This window comes from Mus caroli, chromosome 1 (assembly GCF_900094665.2).
Source record: "Mus caroli chromosome 1, CAROLI_EIJ_v1.1, whole genome shotgun sequence".
NCBI lineage: Eukaryota > Metazoa > Chordata > Mammalia > Rodentia > Muridae > Mus > Mus caroli.
The window spans coordinates 156,529,622-156,548,256 of record NC_034570.1 but is presented as its reverse complement, the minus strand read 5'-3'; the positions used below and the strand labels follow the sequence as shown (position 1 = coordinate 156,548,256).

Sequence of the window (18,635 nt, the reverse complement as noted above, 5' to 3'; positions counted from 1 at the left end):
CAGGTCCTTTAGGAAGTAGAGCTCCCAGCAGACAATAAACAGCTGTAGAGCCTGTGTGGGCTCTGAAAAGTCAGCTGTAGGTGTTACACCTGCCTCCTGGATGCATCTGGATGGAGGTATAGGGCCCTTCAGTTCCTGCAGGCTGGAGCTCAAGACAGCAGCAAGGAGTTTGCGGCTTGCTTTCCCTCTGGGAGCAGACAGGATAGGTGTCTATGGCCCATCAGAGCCTCAGATCATATAGATAAGACTGAGTCCTTTGCTAGGTCTGTCACCCAGGAGGCAGGTGTCCTACGATTCTGTCAGAGAAAAGGCTAAAGCCTCTTTCTCTCTGCATGGCTGGGGGCCTGAGGATTCTCTCTGGCAGATCCGTTATTAAAAGTTTCTTTCCCTAAAGGTTACACTAAAGAAAGGAGACCAAGGGCGAGTCGCAGTAGCAAGAGGATATATAGCTATTTTTTCCTGTATATATATATATATGGTGGATAAATGTGCTGGTCAGTTTTATGTCAACTTGACACAAGCTAGAGTCACTGGGAAGAGGGGCTCTCAACTGAGAAAATCCATCTCATGATGGATCATAAGATTTGCCCTCAGGTAACTCTGTAGTGCATTTTCCTGACTGTTGATTGATGCAGGAAGGCCCCCACTGTGTGCCATTCCATCCCTGGGCTGGTGGTCCTCGGTGCTGTAAGAAAGCAGGCTGAGCAAGCCAGGAGAACAGACAGCAAGCAGCTCTCCACAGCCTCCTCTTCAGCTCCGACACCCAGGTTCTTATCTTAAGTCACTGTCCTGACTTCCTTTGACAATGAATGGCCTACAGTGCAGAAGTGTAAGCCAAATAAACCTCTTCTCTCTAAATTTCTTTTTGGTCATGGTGTTTTATCAGAGCAATAGAATCCTAACTAAGATAATTTTAAAAAATACAAATATAATTGATAATTAAAGTGTAAGGCCTTAAGCCAAGTCCATGGCTTCTTTCTGTATGACCATCTTAACTGTATACAAGTTCACTGAGATGTGTAGAGTTTGGGATTGGGATTTTTAAACTAGCCATGTGATGGTTTTGTTTATAAATTCATTAGAACAAATCAATTTTATTAAAAAAAGAATTGGAGCTCTTTCTGGCTTTAGACCCCCCCAACCCTCCTACCCCCTGCCCCCCAACTCCTGTATTCAGGTGCCCTCCACCACCTCCGTGGTACATGTTAGCGTTTTAGAAGAAGACTTGACTTCAATGTACAGACAGATGCTCTGTGTTTTATAGCTACACAGATATGTTTTTGATCTCAAATGAGATACATTTTTCACTTATCAAATCACTGGTTATCAGACAGTTTGAGCATATGCTGAGAAAATGGTGGGCACCATTGTAGGTGAAAATGAAGACTGGTAAGACATCTAATAAAATTAATACAGAAGTTCAGTCATTCATTTATTCATTCGTTTTAGGACTTTGTAAATGTTAGGCAAGAGCAAAATATAGGAAAAAAACAATTATATATACATGTATATGTATATGTATGTGTATATGTATATACACACATAAGTGTATATATGTGTGTGTAGATATTTGTGTATATATATATATATATATATATATATTTCTCATAAAAAATTTAAAATAATATATGGAGTCCACAGCTCAGTAATAGAATCAGATCACAGGATCAGATCACAAGGCCCTGGGTTTGAACATCAACCCGGGGAGAGGAAAGAGGAAGTGATACAGGGAAGGTTTTAAGATACCCGCCTGTCAAGAGATCATACTCAGGAGACACTCATGTCCCATGACGTTCCGTTCACCCTGGAGTCCTACCGTCTGACTTCTGAGAAGCTTATCCCACTGAATGAACCCCTCTCGGTCTGGAACGTAAGTGCTGTAGGTGCAGGGGAGGGTGACACTCCTTCCTCGAGCAGCCCGGAGAATGTCCTGTGTAGTTTCCACGGTAAGAGCATCAGCCGCGACCCAGACTGGAAAGAAAGAGAGAAATGAATGGTGCGCTGTCTTCAGACTGCTGCAAGAATGCTCAGAAGAGTTCTGTGGCTGTATGAAAGCTGCCACAGCAGCAACCTGGTCAGGGCATGCTAGCAGCAGTCTCCAAGACCAGGACAGGGAGGAAGTCAAATGCCCTGGTCTGCTGTCTTCTTACTCTGAAGTGTCCTGAAGACGTTACCTGTCTTTGGTGGCAACCAGACTTTCAAGCTCAGATGATGTCTGCTCCTCAGCTGTGCAGATGGCTCTAAGCCCAGTGTTCCCATCAGTTACTGGGGAGATGAAGTTTACCTCATCCCCAGCACAGAAAGCTCTTGGTAAACGCCTTTCTGCTGTAACCAAGATTTGTGTATTCACTTACTTAACAAACAGTAATGGGACACTTGCATATCCTTAAGAACGTTATGAGCAAGACTAAAGCAAGGTAAAAGAGAGTATTCCTGGGGAGCAGTTTATTTATCAGAAGTAACTATCAGAAAAGAGGTTTGTAAGAAGAAAAAAAAACAGTCCCACCATTCCGTCACACACATTCTCCTTCCTTACTGTTAGCACCATTGTGAATCTGGGTGGTCTGTAATTATGAGGAGGGGACATTCTATGGCTCCCAGGATAACTTATGTGACATAGTATGCTTTGCCTCATCCTTTTCAGATGTCACTCTGGGGTCCTGGCTAGTGCTTGGTGAGCAAGCTCAGCAGACAGACAGACAGACACACACACACACACACACACACACACACACACACACACACACGAGAGCTAAGAAGAAAATGAAGAGAAAGTTTCTGAGAGGCCAAGGTGTCTCATGAAAGGAACTGTGATGGCTTGGATAAGAATGGTCCCATAGCCTCATACATTTGAATATTTAGTCACCAGGGAGTAGAACTCTTTGATAAAATTAGAAAAATTGGGAGGTGTGGCCTTGTTGGAAGAAGTGTGTCACCGGGGGTGGGCTTTAAGGTTTCAAAAAGCCCATGCCAGGCCCAGGTTCTCTTTCTTTCCCTCCCCAACCCCTGGCAATTGCTCCAGTGCCTACCCTCATGGCAGCATGATACCATGACACCATGCTCCCAGCCATGAAGATAATGGACTAAGCCTCTGAAACTATAAGCAAGCCCCCAGTTAAATGCTTTGTTTCAGGATTTTTGCCTTGGTCATGGTGTCTCTTCACAGCAATACAGTGACTAAGACAGGAGGGTCAACTGCTCTGAAGTCAATGATCTGTTTATACAGGAGCTCAGGACCCAGAGACTGACAGCTGGATGTGACAATGTGAAGATGACCTTGACATGAGCAGATGGAGTGGAGAGGTGAGGATGGAGCTTAAATGAAAGAAGTTCAAGAGCAAATGGATCAAGAATAAGGAACAGGCAGACGACTTTCTGGAAAGGACATGAGTGTGTTATAGCTAAAATCGGCATTAGAACCAAGGCAGGTTTGTGTCTTTAGGTGGCAGATGGTGTATTTGATGATTTAAAAATACTTTGAGGCTGTTTATTGAAAAGAATGAGTCAGAAGAGAATGGAGTGAGCAGGGTGGTAGGAGGGGAAAAACCTTAGAAAGGACCCCACATCATCCATCTACTGTGACAAGATGTAGCTAAAGGCACAGATGAGTTGGTAGGCTTAGGGGTAGCAGTATGAACAAAGTTTGCTCTGAGGGTTCCTGTGATGAGGTTGTGTTATAAGGAATGAAAGCATCCTGCTAAAGGTGGCCTTTGGTTGCCTAGATCTGAAGCCACCACAGCGGAAATGGGTCTCCGTCAGATGAACAAGGTGTGATGGTTAGTTTTAACTGTCAATTGGACATAACCTAGAATCACTGGGGAAGAATCATCATCGAGAAATTATCTACATCCATTTTGACTGTGGTAGATCTGTGAGGAACTGTCTTGATTGTTCATTGAGGTAGGAAGACTAAGTCCATTGTGAGCGACACCATTCCCTAGGCTGGTGGGGGGAGGGGGCTTGAACTGTGTAAAAGCAGAGGAGGTACGCTGTACAAGCAAGCAAGAACACATTGATTCTCTCTTAGCTCATGAATGTTGACGATGTGACGAGTGCCTTGAGTCCTGCCTTGACGTCTCCAAAATGATGGGCTGTAACTTGGCACTGTACCCCCTCCTTTGTTGCTTTTTGTCAGGCTATGGGTTAGAGTAACAAAAATAAAACAAGAACATAAGATTCTTTTGAAAATGCAAATTCCTAGAAACAGAGCTATTCATACTTTGGTGTACAGTGAGAGCCAACTGCCTTTACAGAGTGGGCACTGCCCAACAAGGGAGCTGGGCGATGAGGGCTCCTGGGGCTTCTTTGTGAAATCAGAGAAATGGGTACTTGGTGAGGGAAAAAAAAGTCTCTAAAATCCAGCCTTCTCCTTGGCATTTGTAAATTCCTGACATAGTTGGAGCAGGGGACACCAGTGCCCCAGTACCAGATGTCACTCTGAAATCATCCAAACACTGTTTTCCTGGGCATCTGAAGCCTGGGCTGTCTCCTATGTGGCCATGGCTCACCAAATGCTCTCCAGAAGTCTCTCCGCCACTTTCAGCTATCAGAAGACACATTCATCGTCATTAATAGCAAGGTCCCCTTCACCAGGAGGCAGGTTTCTGGAAAGGGCCTCTAATTCTACCCACTAGGCCCCAGCTGCAGGTTATATCCTGGTCAGAGAGCACAATTATATGTGTGTGCGTGGAGGCGGGGGCGGGGGGTGTTCCCTGGGTGCCTAGTAGTAGTCATGGCAACTGCCATTGATCTTCACCTCACCTCTTGCCTGAACCCATTTCCCTGGAGCCTTGTCCACAAGGTGACCATTCTTGGGCCTCTCCGTGGCCTGAATAAGGATTCTTTCTTGTCTTATACGTGAGCAGCCTGTCACAATGGCTGCCACTGGTAGAGCCCAGGTCGCACAGTTCCTCTCATCAAGCATTCCTTCCGAATTCAGCTGTCCACTCACTCATGACTAAGGAACAGGAGCCAGATAGTAGGTCAACAGTCAGGGAAAGGAGAGCAAGCCAACACGCAGAGTTGGTAGGTCCCAATTCCTATCAGTCTTTCTTACATTGCACTAACTACAACTCGATGGCGCAGGCCTTTTTACATGTACTCCCATTCTTTCTTTGACGTTATCTCTAGTTTTCAGACCATAAAATTGAGATTCAGTGTTCACATGCCTTAACATGTACCTTGGATGGGTAAGCAGTGCGTTCTATGTAGATGTGGTTGACAGTCCTTCTACCCAACAGTCAGGGCAAAAGGATCACACTGTCTGCAGAGCCAGAGATGGCAGGGACGGTGTTTATACTCAGTGCCAACAGAATCCACGTCTTCCACCCTTTCCTTGTAAATTTTTCCTTGTAAATGAAACTCTTACATCCTTTCTTCAGTCCGAGGTCAAGTATTTAACATGTGTCTACCAAGGCAAGATAAAAATGCATGGAGCCTCCATCTTAGTGGGACAGGGTTTATGGACACAGACTAGGCTCACGCGTGCGCTTAGTTCTTTCTGTGTGTCACAGGGGTATTGTGTACATGAATATATGCCCACAGATGCTAGAATAGGTGTTGGAGCTAGAGTTACAGGCCATTGTGAGCCACCCTATGTGGGTGGTAGGATTTGAACTCAAGTCCTAAAGGAGAGCCATCTCTCTGCCTCCTTGTAATCCACCTTAGTCAAACTTTACATAGACTATTTCCCAGCAGAAGAGAAACAAACGAGATTTTTATAGGAAAACTGGGCCTGGAGAGTGCCTGGAAACTAAACCTGCTGTTGGAGAACACCCTACACCTCTGTAGCAGGTATCCCACATCCTTATCAGAGGTAAAGGTTGGCAATCAGAACGAGCCGCCCTGGCTAGATCAGGGACTCTGTGCATCCCCTCCTCAACCCCTTTCCACTCCCAGCTCCCCCCTTTTTTAAAAGTCAGAAACACCCCTATGGTTATTCCCGTTCATTCACCACTGTTCCCACAACACAGCTCACTGCATTCATTCTAGGAAGCAGCAGGAAGCTTAAACGCACTGGTTCCAAATGTCCTATTATACAAATGCCTCAGTTAGAATTCCTTCATCCACCCAGTGTGACTTACTGAAGCCACCTGTGCGGAGCGCTCAGTTGAAAAGCAGGTCTTGTGAGCATTAAGTGAAGAGGAAGCAGTGTGACCTTTGGTTAATGGCTCCCAACTCATAATCAGAGCTCCCTGAGTGATCGCTACCGTTATTTACCTTTTCCCTTTATTGAGCCACTTGTACTCTGTCATCTCCTATTCTGCCATCGGAGATGCATCTTCGTTAAAATTTAGTCATGAGAGACAACCACCCACCATCACAAGTTAGCCAACAGAAAGCAGGAGCAATCGCTAATGACTGAAGCTAAAAAGTAGATCAATTTTAGCAATCATTCTAACAGTGAGTAATAATTGTTGTGTGTTAATGGATTTATAAGGAAAGAGACAGAAATGAAGGAAGGCTCACAAAGAATAATAATAATAATAATAATAACCCGTTGACTGTTGCTCAGAGCAATTTGCATGTTAGCTGTAAATCTGAGAAGGGTTTTAAAAGACTGACTGTGTACCCTTGGGGTATGCTTACATGTTCCATGATTCTAGGTGTGATGCGCCCCTGTGTTTCAGAACTTTATACTCTCCTGGGCATCCACCCTAACTAGCTTCAATCCTTTCTGCTGATACACTCAGAGTTCCCCCATTCTGACATAACAGCATAAAACACCTGACTGGCTTCATCATAACTTAATGAATCCTGTCCTTTTCTCCTTCCTGTTGATCTTATGCTTATTGGTTTTTCATTCCTTCATCTTTGTGGGTCTTTGCACCCCCACTGAGGGATTAAATTTTAAAAAGACAGGAGAGACATCTAACCCTCAACTAGAATGTGAGGAAAGAAGTCATTTCTAGAAGCGTCCAACCCCATCCCTGATATTAATATCACCTTACAATTCCCACAAAGCCCCAGCTCCTCACAATTCCTGCTTCTAGAAGTTTCCTCCCCCTCCCCCCCCACTCCTTGCTCTTTTGCCTGCTTTCCCCTCAAAGCTCAAGGAAAGCCCCTCTATACAGAGAGTTGCTATTTCGGGTCAGATTTGAAACATCCCCCAGACTCACACATTGAAAGCTTGGTGTCCAGTGCAGCCATGTTCAGAGGTGGGACCTTGGGGAAGGTACTGGACAGGAGGGCTCTCACTTCATTGATGACTGATGGACTGATTATTGATAGGGTCATAATTTGATGGGCTACTGGGAGGTGGTAGGAAATGTTAAAAGTGGGAGAGTGTGTCCTTGAGGCCATGTTTCTAGAGATGGTAGGTTTGTCCTTCTTGTCTTGTTTCCCCTCTCCTTCCCTCCTTTTCTCCCTTCCTCCATCCTGTCATCGAACCTGAGGTCAGCCATGATGCAGTACGGTGAGTATCTACAATGATACTCTGCCTTATTTTGAGCCCAGAGACAATGGATTAAAAACCTTGAACCAAAATAAATCTTTCCTCCACTTAAGTAGGGTTTTTTTCCCAGCTGTTTTGTTACACAGAGACTGACTAACACAGCTGTAATACATTGATGTGTTAACCCCTGCGGATATCCATATTAACAAGGGGATAAAAAGTGTTTTTATCTGCAAGGGGTGGGGGGAATCACAAAAATCTTCCTACATCATAGTAGCTTGTGGGAAAAGTTTGGAAACAAGCCACAATTTTAAGTCTCCAAAGCAAATGTTTCCTTTTGTGTGACCTGGTACAGGTGAGTACCTGCCAGTTCTCAGGATGCACGCAGAAGGGCTGCCAGACCAGCCTGGAGTTAGCAAGAACCATAAGAATTCTCCAGTCTCGGATTGTCTTCACTTCAGATCCTCAAGGCTCCAGCAAAGCTCTGCAAGGTCCACACCTCGCAGTGGATCTTGCCCACCATGCAAAAAGTCACTGGCCAGGGCCAGGACAGGATCCATATCATGACAAACTACTAAGCACATGACTTGGAAATTCATGCTACCATTCGGGGGTTTTTCAATGGATATTAATAGAAATTAAAAAGACAGCTATTTAAAGGAAAAGAAACTGCCTGGATATAAAATAAAGGACCAAGTGAGCCCCTCCCAACGAAGGGAAGCCCTAAGTGGTAATGAGAGGCCATTTAAGCCCCCTGCGGAGCTAGGGTGTGGAGACCCAGCTTGAGGCCTCGATGATTGCTTGTAAATAATTAAGGTTTGTTAAGAAGATAACAAGCTGTCTCCTGAGAGTGAAACGGAAAGTAATACATCCCAGGAAGATAATGAAATGCTTCGCGGAGCTGGCTGCCTGAGGCGCACACAGCACATTACGGGAGCCCTGGGGAAACTGGCAGGAACGCGTGGCCACTTAGAAAAATCCATTTGCTCAGACAAACCACAGATTCTTGCTCAGGGAGGAGATGTTGAAGGCCAGAAGGGACCAGCCTGGGCCAGGCAGACTCTTTCTGGTGAGGAGAATGGGCGTGTCTCTGGGGGCGGGGGGGGGGGGGGGGGGGGGAGGAGGCAATTCCCATGGGCAGGTAGGTTTGTCCTCCTTCCTAGGTACAGCAGCCCAGTGCTCAGCTGGGGACAAAGGACAGAGAAACCAAAGCCACAGGGAGGGTTTTGTTTTGTTTTGTTTTGTTTGTTAGAAATCTATCCACACTTGTTGAACTGTTGGGTCAACATAGATCTTTAGGAACCTATAAATTCGGGTCAATTCAGTACATTTCTTCTAAAATCCTAGACCTGTGCCAGGCCCAACAGAACTTACAGGGTTTGTTCATAGTCTACAGTCTCTGGAGGTTCTTCTCCCACCCTACCCCCACCCCACCTGCCACCCCACCCCCCTCCACAGCCAGTCCTTGCTGGTCTACCTTTCTGAGTATAATCTGCATGTTGACATGAGTCTCTGTGTGTAGGCTCCTTCTTTTACCAGCTGGGGTTCTCTAAGAGGACCCCGTGTCTCAGACTATTCTAGTAAGTGGCACTCACTGGCTCAATGCCCAAGAGGCCTGCCTCTTTGGCTGGGTACTAATTAGGACTTTGTTGATTGAGTGGCTTGTGGCATAATCCCTAATAAGGAGGTAGATGTCACTGTCAACCAGTACCCTAATGGAGCCTAATAGAGTATTAGGAGTAAGGGTGAGAAGAGAGAGATAGGGGGAGGGGAATCAGTAAGAGGGTTTTAACGGGGAAGCAGAGAAGAATATTGAGGAGGTGAAATTGGACTTAGCCCTGGATGGAGGGATGCCATTCACTGTGTTGAATTCATAGGCATAAGGGGAAGAGGAAGGGTGCAGGGGTTATGTCTGCACAACCCACAATCCCGCATGACCACAGACACAGGGTGAATTCTAAAAGACAACAAACCAGAAAGACAGCATCAATAACAGCTATCTTTGGACTTTGGGTATCAGAGGGCAGTTTAGGGATTTGCCTCCGGATACATTCGTCTAAGTTTCCCCGCAATAGGCAGCAGCCCTGTTCCAGCTGCAAAGCCAAGAGGCAGAGGCAGCCCAAGGAACCCACTATGTCCCGCAGCTTGCCTGACACAGTATGATGAGGGAGCTGAAACCAGACAAAGGCTCTGGAGAAGGTTTCTCTAGTCCCCACCAGACAGGATGGAGAGGCTTGGGAAGCCTACAGGCTACAGAGAATGGGCTTCTAAAGAGAAAGAGATAGAAGACAGAGGAGAGAACAGAGAAGAAGAGCATCTTGGGAAGGGACAGGAACACGGGAATGGATCGCGTCATAGGAGGATAAAGCTATGTTACCCACTCCCTCGCAGGGCACGTATTAACAAGCTGGGCAAGTGAAGGGCAGGGAGCTTTGGGACACCAAGTGACATTTTATTCTTCTCCAATGAACTGGGCGGCTGTCCTAACCGGAAGTGTCTGTCTAACGTCGTGTCTGTGCTGCCCGCGTCAGATGTCTGTGGCATGCCTGACTCACCAGCGCAGAAGACAAGGAAGTGGCCCAAAGGTCAGTGGGTGGCAAAGAGGATGCATCTCCGGAGGGAAGGCCATTTCCAAGGGCAGTAGCTGGTGCCCTGGGCAGGGGCCGGCTCTGAGGACAAAGGGAGCTGGGCTCATGGCCCTGGAGGCAGGGAGAAGACTGCAGGGGAACGGAGTTGAGCGTTGCCAATGTGAGACAGCTTGAGGGCCATTGCCCTCACCTCCAAGGTCAGTATGTCTCTGTAAATCATGTGTCTGAACACAGGAATTCCTACACTGGGTAGAGGGGAGAGACTCCAGCTAAAGGGCAGGGACCCGGGAAGGAAGAGACCCCAGCCACCCTTCTTCTTCCCTCTCACACATCAGACAGGTACAAGAGTCAGTTGTGGAAAGGACAGAGTAAACTTAGAAAGGCACAGAGGGGCACAGGAGACAGTGAAGGGCTAGCAGGCTTGTAGCCTAGAAAGAGGCAAGAGGGCAGGCGAACATGCATTAGCACCGTCCAGCAGGGCTCCAGGTTCCCTGACAGAGGTGGAGAAGCCTACAGTGGCACAGTTCTGCTCGCTCAGAGGTCAGTCCTCTGGGTGAGTCAGATGGCAATAAATAAATAATCTCAAATGTGAAACCACCATGGTCACAAAGTGCCCCCTTCCCCACAATACCACACCCACACAGTGAGAGAAAGGGACTGAGCACCTCAGGAGAAGGGAACACGGTCCTCAGCAGAGGCTGGAGGAGAAGCAGCATCAAGAAAGAGACAGAAGAGGGGATGTGTGGGAAGTGGGCAAGGTTGGAGAAACAGGCAGAGTGTAGCAACAGGACCGAAGGCTCACTCTCTCTCTCTCTCTCTCTCTCTCTCTCTCTCTCTCTCTCTCTCTCTCTCTCTCTCTCTCTCTCTCTCTCTCCCTCTCCCTCCCTCTCCCTCTCCCCCCCTCTCTCGTTTTCCCCCTACCCCACTCCTGATAAAACAAAAAGGCCAACAAGTGTACCAGGTCCATGAAGGCCGCTCCCTACAAACCTGCTACTTGGCTCCCTTCCAGCCAGATTCCCTATAGCCACCCCACCAGTTCCTCCCTATAAAGCAACTCTAGGGTCACACCACTGACTTAAGCATTCGTTGAGTCCAAGCCTAAGAAGCCATGATGACAAGAGGTCAAGCAAAATGAGCAGAGTCAAGCCGGGGTGGAAGACAGATAGTGTCAGCAGCACAGAGGGCTGACCTGGCTTTAGGTGAGATAGCAGGGGCCATCAACGGTGACCTGGCAAGTTATGATGGGCCCAAAATTCTTTGAAACTGTTCTCATCAAGAATCAAGGTTTGAGGTGTGGCAGGCGTGGCAAATACCTTTAATCCCAGCGCTTGAGATGCAGAGGCAGACAGATCTCTTAAATTCGAGGACAGCCTGAACTACAGAGTGAGTTCCAGGATAGCTGAGGGGTACACATTGAAATCTTGTCTGGACAAAAACAACTAAAAGAAAGAAAAAAAGAATCAAGGTGTGGCTGAAGGCGTAGGTCAGTGGTAGAACACTTGTTAGCATTCACAAGGCCCTCCATAACCACGTAAGAAAGAGAAAGGGAGAGAGAAAAGGAGGAGGGAGGGAGGGAGGAGTGGGGAGGGTGGGTGAGTGAGAGCAGAAATGATTTGCTCTGGGCTCCATTTTGGTACTGGGCACTACCACTTTCTAGCTCTAGGTGTTTGTTCTTGGCCTCCTACTGAGGCTTTGAGGAAGCGAAGGCCTATATTGTGGAAGGCCACAGGGAGCAAAGCCAGAGCCAACACCAGATTGCCTGCCGCAGGCAGTACCACCACGAGAAGAAGTTTTCCACCCTCAGCAAAGCCACCCCAGCTAAGCTGCACATCAAAGACTTGCTGAGACCCCTCTCAACTCCAGATCTGTGAGCAAACTAAATATTAGCATTGTAATTTTGAGTAGGCAGTAAATTTGAGATAACTTTTTGAATTGCAATAGAAAAATGTAGCAGATCACTGCTAGGTCTCTGCCTTCTGTTCTTAGATGGACAGAGCATCAGATATTGGCACAGAGAGGTCACTGAGGACTTAGGCTAGAAGGCCCCCCACGTGAGTCGGACTGCAGCCTGTGAGTTGGAAGTCTTTAGAGATATATGAGTTAGAAAGTTGTCTGTTGGTCTTGAGGGACTCTAGCTTGTAGAGAAGTAGGGTTGAAGACAGGCATTTTGGAGCTTTGAGGTTAGCTAGGAGTGAAGAACAGTGAAAGCTTTCAGTGCAGAAATAGTCACAGATGGATGCTGGAAGAACTGGGTGTCGAGAGCCCTGACAACAGAAGAGCAGAGGAGGAAGAGGCTAGAGAAGCATGAGAGAGCCGAGGGCAGAAGAAAGAGCATGTGGCTTGGACCACACCTTCGGCATCTCAGAAAGGAGAGAGAGATTAGCAGGACGGCACCCTGCCAAGGTTACGGGCATACACAGGACCAGGCTCACCGGCCTTCTGGTGACCAACATCACCATAAACATCACAACTGGGTTTCATGGAGCCCTGGGCTGGGATCTGAAAGGTTCATGTCTCAAACTGTGTTCCCTGAACAACTTCCTACCCAACCCCTACCTGGGAGGTCGTTAGAAACACAGAACTCCTTACCCCACCCCCTGACCTTCCAACAGTATGCATCTGATAAGGTCCCAGGATCCCTGTGTGCACACTGGAGTGTAAGAATGCAGGCAGCTGGCTTCCCTGAGTCAAGCCATCCAACCAGGGACTAGACAGCAGCTCTCAGGGATGAAGCCAGATGATGCAAAGAATTGAGAAGCACACAGTCTGTTCGTCTGGATTCTGATTCAGAAAATAGGAAGGAACCTGGTGGATGCGAATGAGCCAGGCAGGGTTGATGGCCATCTCCCCCGCCACTCTCCACCTTAGAACACATCTCTCTTTGGCTGGCCAGTCCTCACATCATTTCCTCTCTGGGGCTGAGACTGCTATTAGCTGGGGCATTGTAATTCCAATTGCATCTCTGACAGGCAGCCTTGTGCTTCATCTGTGAGCGTTGGCTTCTGCCTTGCACCAGCAAGTGATGCCCTGGCATCAGGTGGGAGATGGACCTTAAGGATTGTACCCAGGGACCTGAGTACGGGGAGGACAGGATTTGACTTGCACTTCACTGGCTCTGGCCCAAACGTATCTTCTTTAAGTCGAGAGTTCCTGGACACAGGGACACTTTCAGATTTGACTGTTATCAGATAGATATCCATGCCTGAGACAGTGCCCCCTCACTGCCCAGCCTGGGACAGGAAACTGTACAGAGCTTAGACTCTGAATCCCCACAGATCAAACACCAGGATGTCCCCAGCTTGTGACGCCAACTTCAGAGGGGCAAGTGGTAGGCAGCATTCTTAGGAAAACTCGCTGTGCTGGGGACTGTGTCTGCTGATGACAGCCCCTAAGGATTCTAACATGGAGAACAGCCCCGACAGACCTGCAGGGTGAAAACAGACTTCCTAAAATCCCTCTGTGGCCTAACACTCAGGGGGTTATTGAAACCTTTTAATGTCTGGGGAGAGGGAGAGAAAAAAATTTTTTTCGCACCTAGTATGACACTTTGCAATGATAGATTCCTTTACTTCTCTACAAAAAACTGTATTTTTCTAATTTAGCATGGAAGCAACAAAGAAATTTGCTGTATGAGTGTGGGATATATCTGAGTGTGTCTGTGTTGTGTGTTTGTCTGTGTGTGTTCATGTGTGTGTGTGTGTTGAGTGTGTCTGTGTATGTGTCAGCATGATGTGTGTGTGTGAGAGTGGGTGGCTGTGTATGGCTGTGGTGTGTGTGTGTGTGTGTGTGTGTGTGTGTGTGTGTGTGGTTGGTGTATGTGTGCATCTATGTGTGTCAGTGTCTGTCTGTCTGTGGGGGAATATCTGGGTACATGTGTGTGTGTTTGTTTGTTGGTTGGTTGGTTTTTCGAGACAGGGTTTCTCTGTATAGCTCTGGCTGTCCTGGAACTCACTCTGTAGACCAGGCCGGCCTCAAACTCAGAAATCTGCCTGCCTCTACCTCCCAAGTGCTGGGATTAAAGGGGTGCGCCACCACGCCCGGCGTGTTTATCTGTTTGTCTGTATGTTTGTGTCTCTGTGTGTCCGTGTATGACAGTGTCTGCTTGTGTGTGTGTGCACACACATGCACAGTGCATGCCTGTGTTTATATTGTCAGGTCTTGGCTCCTGGCAGAACTGATCATGAACTCTCTGGAACTTTCCTGGTGGAAGCCTTTTTACACATCTCTTCATCTTTCAGGAGATCTAGTGGCTGAAAATTTTCTTGACTGGAAAAGCCTTGATTTTGTGCATAAACTGGAGGGTTTTTCTAGCAGCCTTTGAGGGGAGCAGGTAGGCCCATACTAGCTGCTTGGGTGATAATTGGGACTTGTCCGCAAGGACTTCAGTGTCATTTCCAGGCTCATTTTGGTCAGATCAGAGCTATTAGATGATGGGTCACTAGTGTGTCATTGACTTCTGGTACCTGTCTTTGCTCACTCTAATAATAGCAGCAATAATACCAGCATCCACTGAGAGTTCCACAAAGGGTCCAGTTCTAAGGTCTTTGCCTGAAGAAACTATGTGACAGGTACAGTGGGCACTGGCTGCATTGGAAATTAGCCTCTGGGTTTTGCAGACCTTGGCATGGAGCTCTCAGGAGGTGAAGTGGTTTGCCTGTGCTCCAGTCAGAGGGAAGTGGTCCTCAGAGTGAGAGCATTAAAATGGGCGGGGCACCAGCCTGATGGGCAAGTGTGTTTTGTCAATTACTCTATTTACAGATGTCAACTATGATAATGAAAGCAGACCAACTTTAGTGTGTGTGTGTGTGTGTGTGTTTACACAGATGAGAGGCCAGAGGAGGATATTAAATATCTTCTCCATCTCTCTTGACTTCACTTTTCGGAATCCCATACTGAATTTGAAGCTCCCTGTCTCGGCCTGGCTGGCTTCCCATTACGTTCTGCCCGTCTCTGCTCCTCAGGGCTGGAGTTTCAGCACGCATAGCTATCCCAACTTTTTTGTAATGTGGGTGTGTGGGTGCTAAGGATTTGAATTCAGATCCTCTAGTCTTCACAGCAAGCACTCTGACCCAGTGAGTCTTTGTCTCAGCCTCATTTGCCATTAAAAATAATTCTAGGGCTGGGTGGGTGGCTCTGAGGTTAAGAGCACGTGTTGCTCTTGCAGAGACCCAAGTTAGATTCCTAGCTCTCACATGGTGGCTCACAGCCATTCATTGCCCCAGTTCCAGGGATTCATCAGGTATGCATGTGGTACACATACATACTTGCTAGCAAAAACATTCATATGCATTCAAGTAAAATAAATCTGAAAAAAAATCTAAGGTGCCAAATTAAACCACCTCCGTACAACCTTATATAATATCTTCCACTTCCCCAAAGTTCAGTGAGCCTGGGCTATCTCATGAACTCAGTGCCTCTCTCCCAAACACAATCAGCACAATCTATGATGGGCATGATCAGGTAGGGAAGGGGACTTTCTGTGATTCTTAGCTCCCCCACCCCCATCACACAAAGCAGAACGTGATGCCTGCCCTTGAGGCCCAGGGGAGAGCACTGCCCAGAGGCTTATCGGTTTGATCTGTGACAGTACCCAGGATTGGCAATGACGAAGCCACCACTTGGCAGAGTGGTTTCCTTTGCCCCAGGGCTCCAACCCTTCTTCTTAGAGCAGGTAGTCATGGAGGAAAGAAAGGTGGGGTGGGCATGTGGTTCTGAGCAGAGCTGGCAGGGGAGAGGGGAGAGGGTGAGGGTAGAGAACACACTTTAACAGTGTGTCAGGATACTCACACACCCCATGCTCCCACTCCACCACCGCCACCCCCATACCCCCACCTCCCACCCCTCACCCCCTGCCGCTATTCCTGCTGGCTGGGTTCACCCAGAGGTCACATGCCTCACACTCCAGGAGCAGGCCACCAGCCTGCTCCAGGCAGTTCAGAATTGAGGACATTTCTCATTCTAAGCTGGGCAAGTGACTGTGTTCTCAGTTTTTGGTATTTCCCTGAGCCAGTATTACTTCTTTTATGCATACATGTGTTAGTAACAGGATAAAGAACACAGAGTTTTATACTGGTGTGTGCATGTGTGTGTGTGCACATGTGCGAGTGCAAGTCAGGTGTGTGCATGTATGCATGCATGTGCATGGAGAAAAGTCCTGGCTCAGGAAAGGGTCAGAAAATCCTGGAGCCAAGTAGGAGAGGGTGGCCTTGTCCTTCCAGCCTCCCTCCCCTGAGGCAAGCATCCTCCTTTCAGATATGAAGGCTGAGGCTGACAAAGCCAGACTTCCCATCCCTCAGGCACCCACACAATCCTTGTGCCCAGTGAGGGGCTGAGCAGATGAAGGAGTGGACAGGCCATCTTGGCTGATGACAAGGGGACAGGGCCATCTGTCTCAGGAAAAATGGACCTGCCCATAGAACTTGAACCCGCTAGGCTGAGTAACTCTCCCTCAAAGCCTTGAAATGATCACGCAGTTGTCCTGCCTAGCAGGTTGTCCTTCACTCCAAAGCAAGGGTTCAGAGGCAGGCTGGAGAGGAAGCCCAGAGCCCTGGAAGATGTGCTGGGTGGTGGCTCAGCTGGTTTTGGGCTTGCCAGGGTGTATTGAACAGCACGCTAACCAAAGTCTCCTTGGGGCTCCTGAACTTCCTGTTCAGCTCTCACTTCCCGGTGGTTCCCATATCCTGGAAGCAAGCCGCTGGACAAAGACACTGAACTAGGGTCTATGAACTAAACTCCTCTCAGCGTTCCCGACGACCCCATGTGAGCAGACACCCTCACGCACCCTGCCCTTCTCCACACAACTGCGTTGCTATTTAACACTTAGTTTCTATTCCGCTGCAAACCCATCTGATGCTGCTTTGACAGGTGGGAGGAGGGGTTCTTTGCTTCAGAGCTGTCTGTGCTCACAGCAGCAGGCCAGGCAGGGAGCACCGGCCTGTGGAAGCCTGCTTTCCAGCTTGTGGCTCTATGCAGGATAACGAGGAACTTTTTTCCTCTTTAAGTTTCCTGTGGGTGACATAGGTGCTAACATGTTTACGGTCGTGTCTTTTCCTAATTTTAAAAAGACAGGAAAAACAAAAACAAACCTAGATCGATGGTTCTCAACCTGTGGGTCGCGACCCCTTTGGAGATGGAATGATTTCCCCCCCCCCCTCCCCCAGGTCCTTTAAGATCGTCGGAAAACACAGATATTTACATTACAAGTCATAACAGTAGCAAATTTGCAGTTATGAGACAACAATGACAATTTTATGGTTAGGGGTCACCACAACATGAGGAACTATATTAAAGGCTCAGCACATTAGGAAGGTTGAGAACCACTGCCCTAGGCAGTAAATCTATCTAGATCCACAGCCTGGCTTTTTTGAAAACAATCCTTGATTTCAAATACTGTGTCTGACCCTTTGAGTTTCTCATTTCAGCAGCGGGCTGGGGTTGTTTAGGAGCTAACGGAGACAGGCCTACAAACTGCCCCCACCGAACAGTAGAATGTACAAGCTCTGCTCAGTGGGTCACAGCACTGCTGGGACCAGGGGAAGTGAGGGACCCTAGGACTGCCTCTGCTTCAGCAGTTGGTCACACACCCCACCCATTCCCCAGCGCTGGCAGCAGAGGGGCTTACTCACTTGCACAGAGCATCCACACCACAGATCCTGCCTTCCCCAACATGGTCTGGCTCCTTTCCCGACACAAACCCAGTCTGGAACTGGCAGGGCACTGGACAGGTCTGGGCTGTCTGGTTAAAGCTATGGCCTCTGGCCTGGTTCAGCCCGTAGTCCCTGTGACTCTGCTCCAGTTCACCTGTGCCAGACTGGGCCCACATGCCCCACCCAGTCAACGGACTGGCAGGTGAGCTCACCTATGGGCTGAGGCACCTGCTCCACCTACTCTGTGAAAGGCCCCAACAAGAGTCTTCCTCCCTGGAGCCAGCCATCTTCCTGCCTTCTCCCTCTTCAGCAGGAGTGCAAAGTCCTGTGCTTCTCAGAAGGTGTGGACCTCTCATAACCGATGGGATGTTGTTGATGTGTAATAAAAAGGGAGCGAGCTCAGAAGTGAAAGCTAGTAATAGCAGGGTGTTGCCCACACTTGCTGAGGCACATTAAGACCCAACATTGTCTTTTTCTTTGCCCTTCCTCTCTTCTCTGACTCCCATACTGGGACAGAAATGTGGTCTCAGAGGACACAGGAAGTTCCTGTGTTCAGAGTTGGTACCCGGCTTGGGAAAGTAGCAAATACACAAGAAACCAAGATGACAGTGTGTCTTAGCTCTTCCGTCTCAGTTTCTAACTCCATAGTCTTGTAACCTGGGAGCCCTGAAACCTCACAGTCCCAAAACAACTGAGATGTTTGTCACCTTCACATAAAGGCAAGAGATGAACCGAAGCGCCTTCTATCCCAGCACTCAGGAGGCAGAGGCAGGCAGATCTCTGTGAGTTTGCGGTCAGCCTGGTCTGCAGAATGAGTTTCAGTACAGCCAAGGCTATCTATAGGAGATAGCTCTCCGGGAGAGCCATCGGATCAGGCTCTGCCACAGATACTCTACATTATAGAATATGTACAAATGATATTATGTCATTGAAATATTTTTTTTTTTTTTTTGGTTTTTCGAGACAGGGTTTCTCTGTGTAGCCCTGGCTGTCCTGGCACTCACTTTG

At 48.0% G+C, this 18,635-nt stretch overlaps 1 protein-coding gene across 1 annotated transcript in view; it reads right to left on the bottom strand.

Annotated features, from left to right (window-relative positions):
- Gpa33 (glycoprotein A33) overlaps positions 1 to 17,986 on the bottom strand; it is a 23,413-nt gene extending 5,427 nt beyond the window's left edge. The window contains exons 1-2 of the mRNA XM_029474641.1: positions 17,607 to 17,986; positions 1,817 to 1,971 (exon numbers count right to left, since the gene is read on the bottom strand). Coding sequence (XP_029330501.1) covers positions 1,817 to 1,971; positions 17,607 to 17,649 — 198 coding nt within the window. The 5' untranslated portion in view covers positions 17,650 to 17,986. The remainder of the gene's footprint in view (positions 1 to 1,816; positions 1,972 to 17,606) is intronic.
- Positions 17,987 to 18,635: the final 649 nt, after the last annotated feature.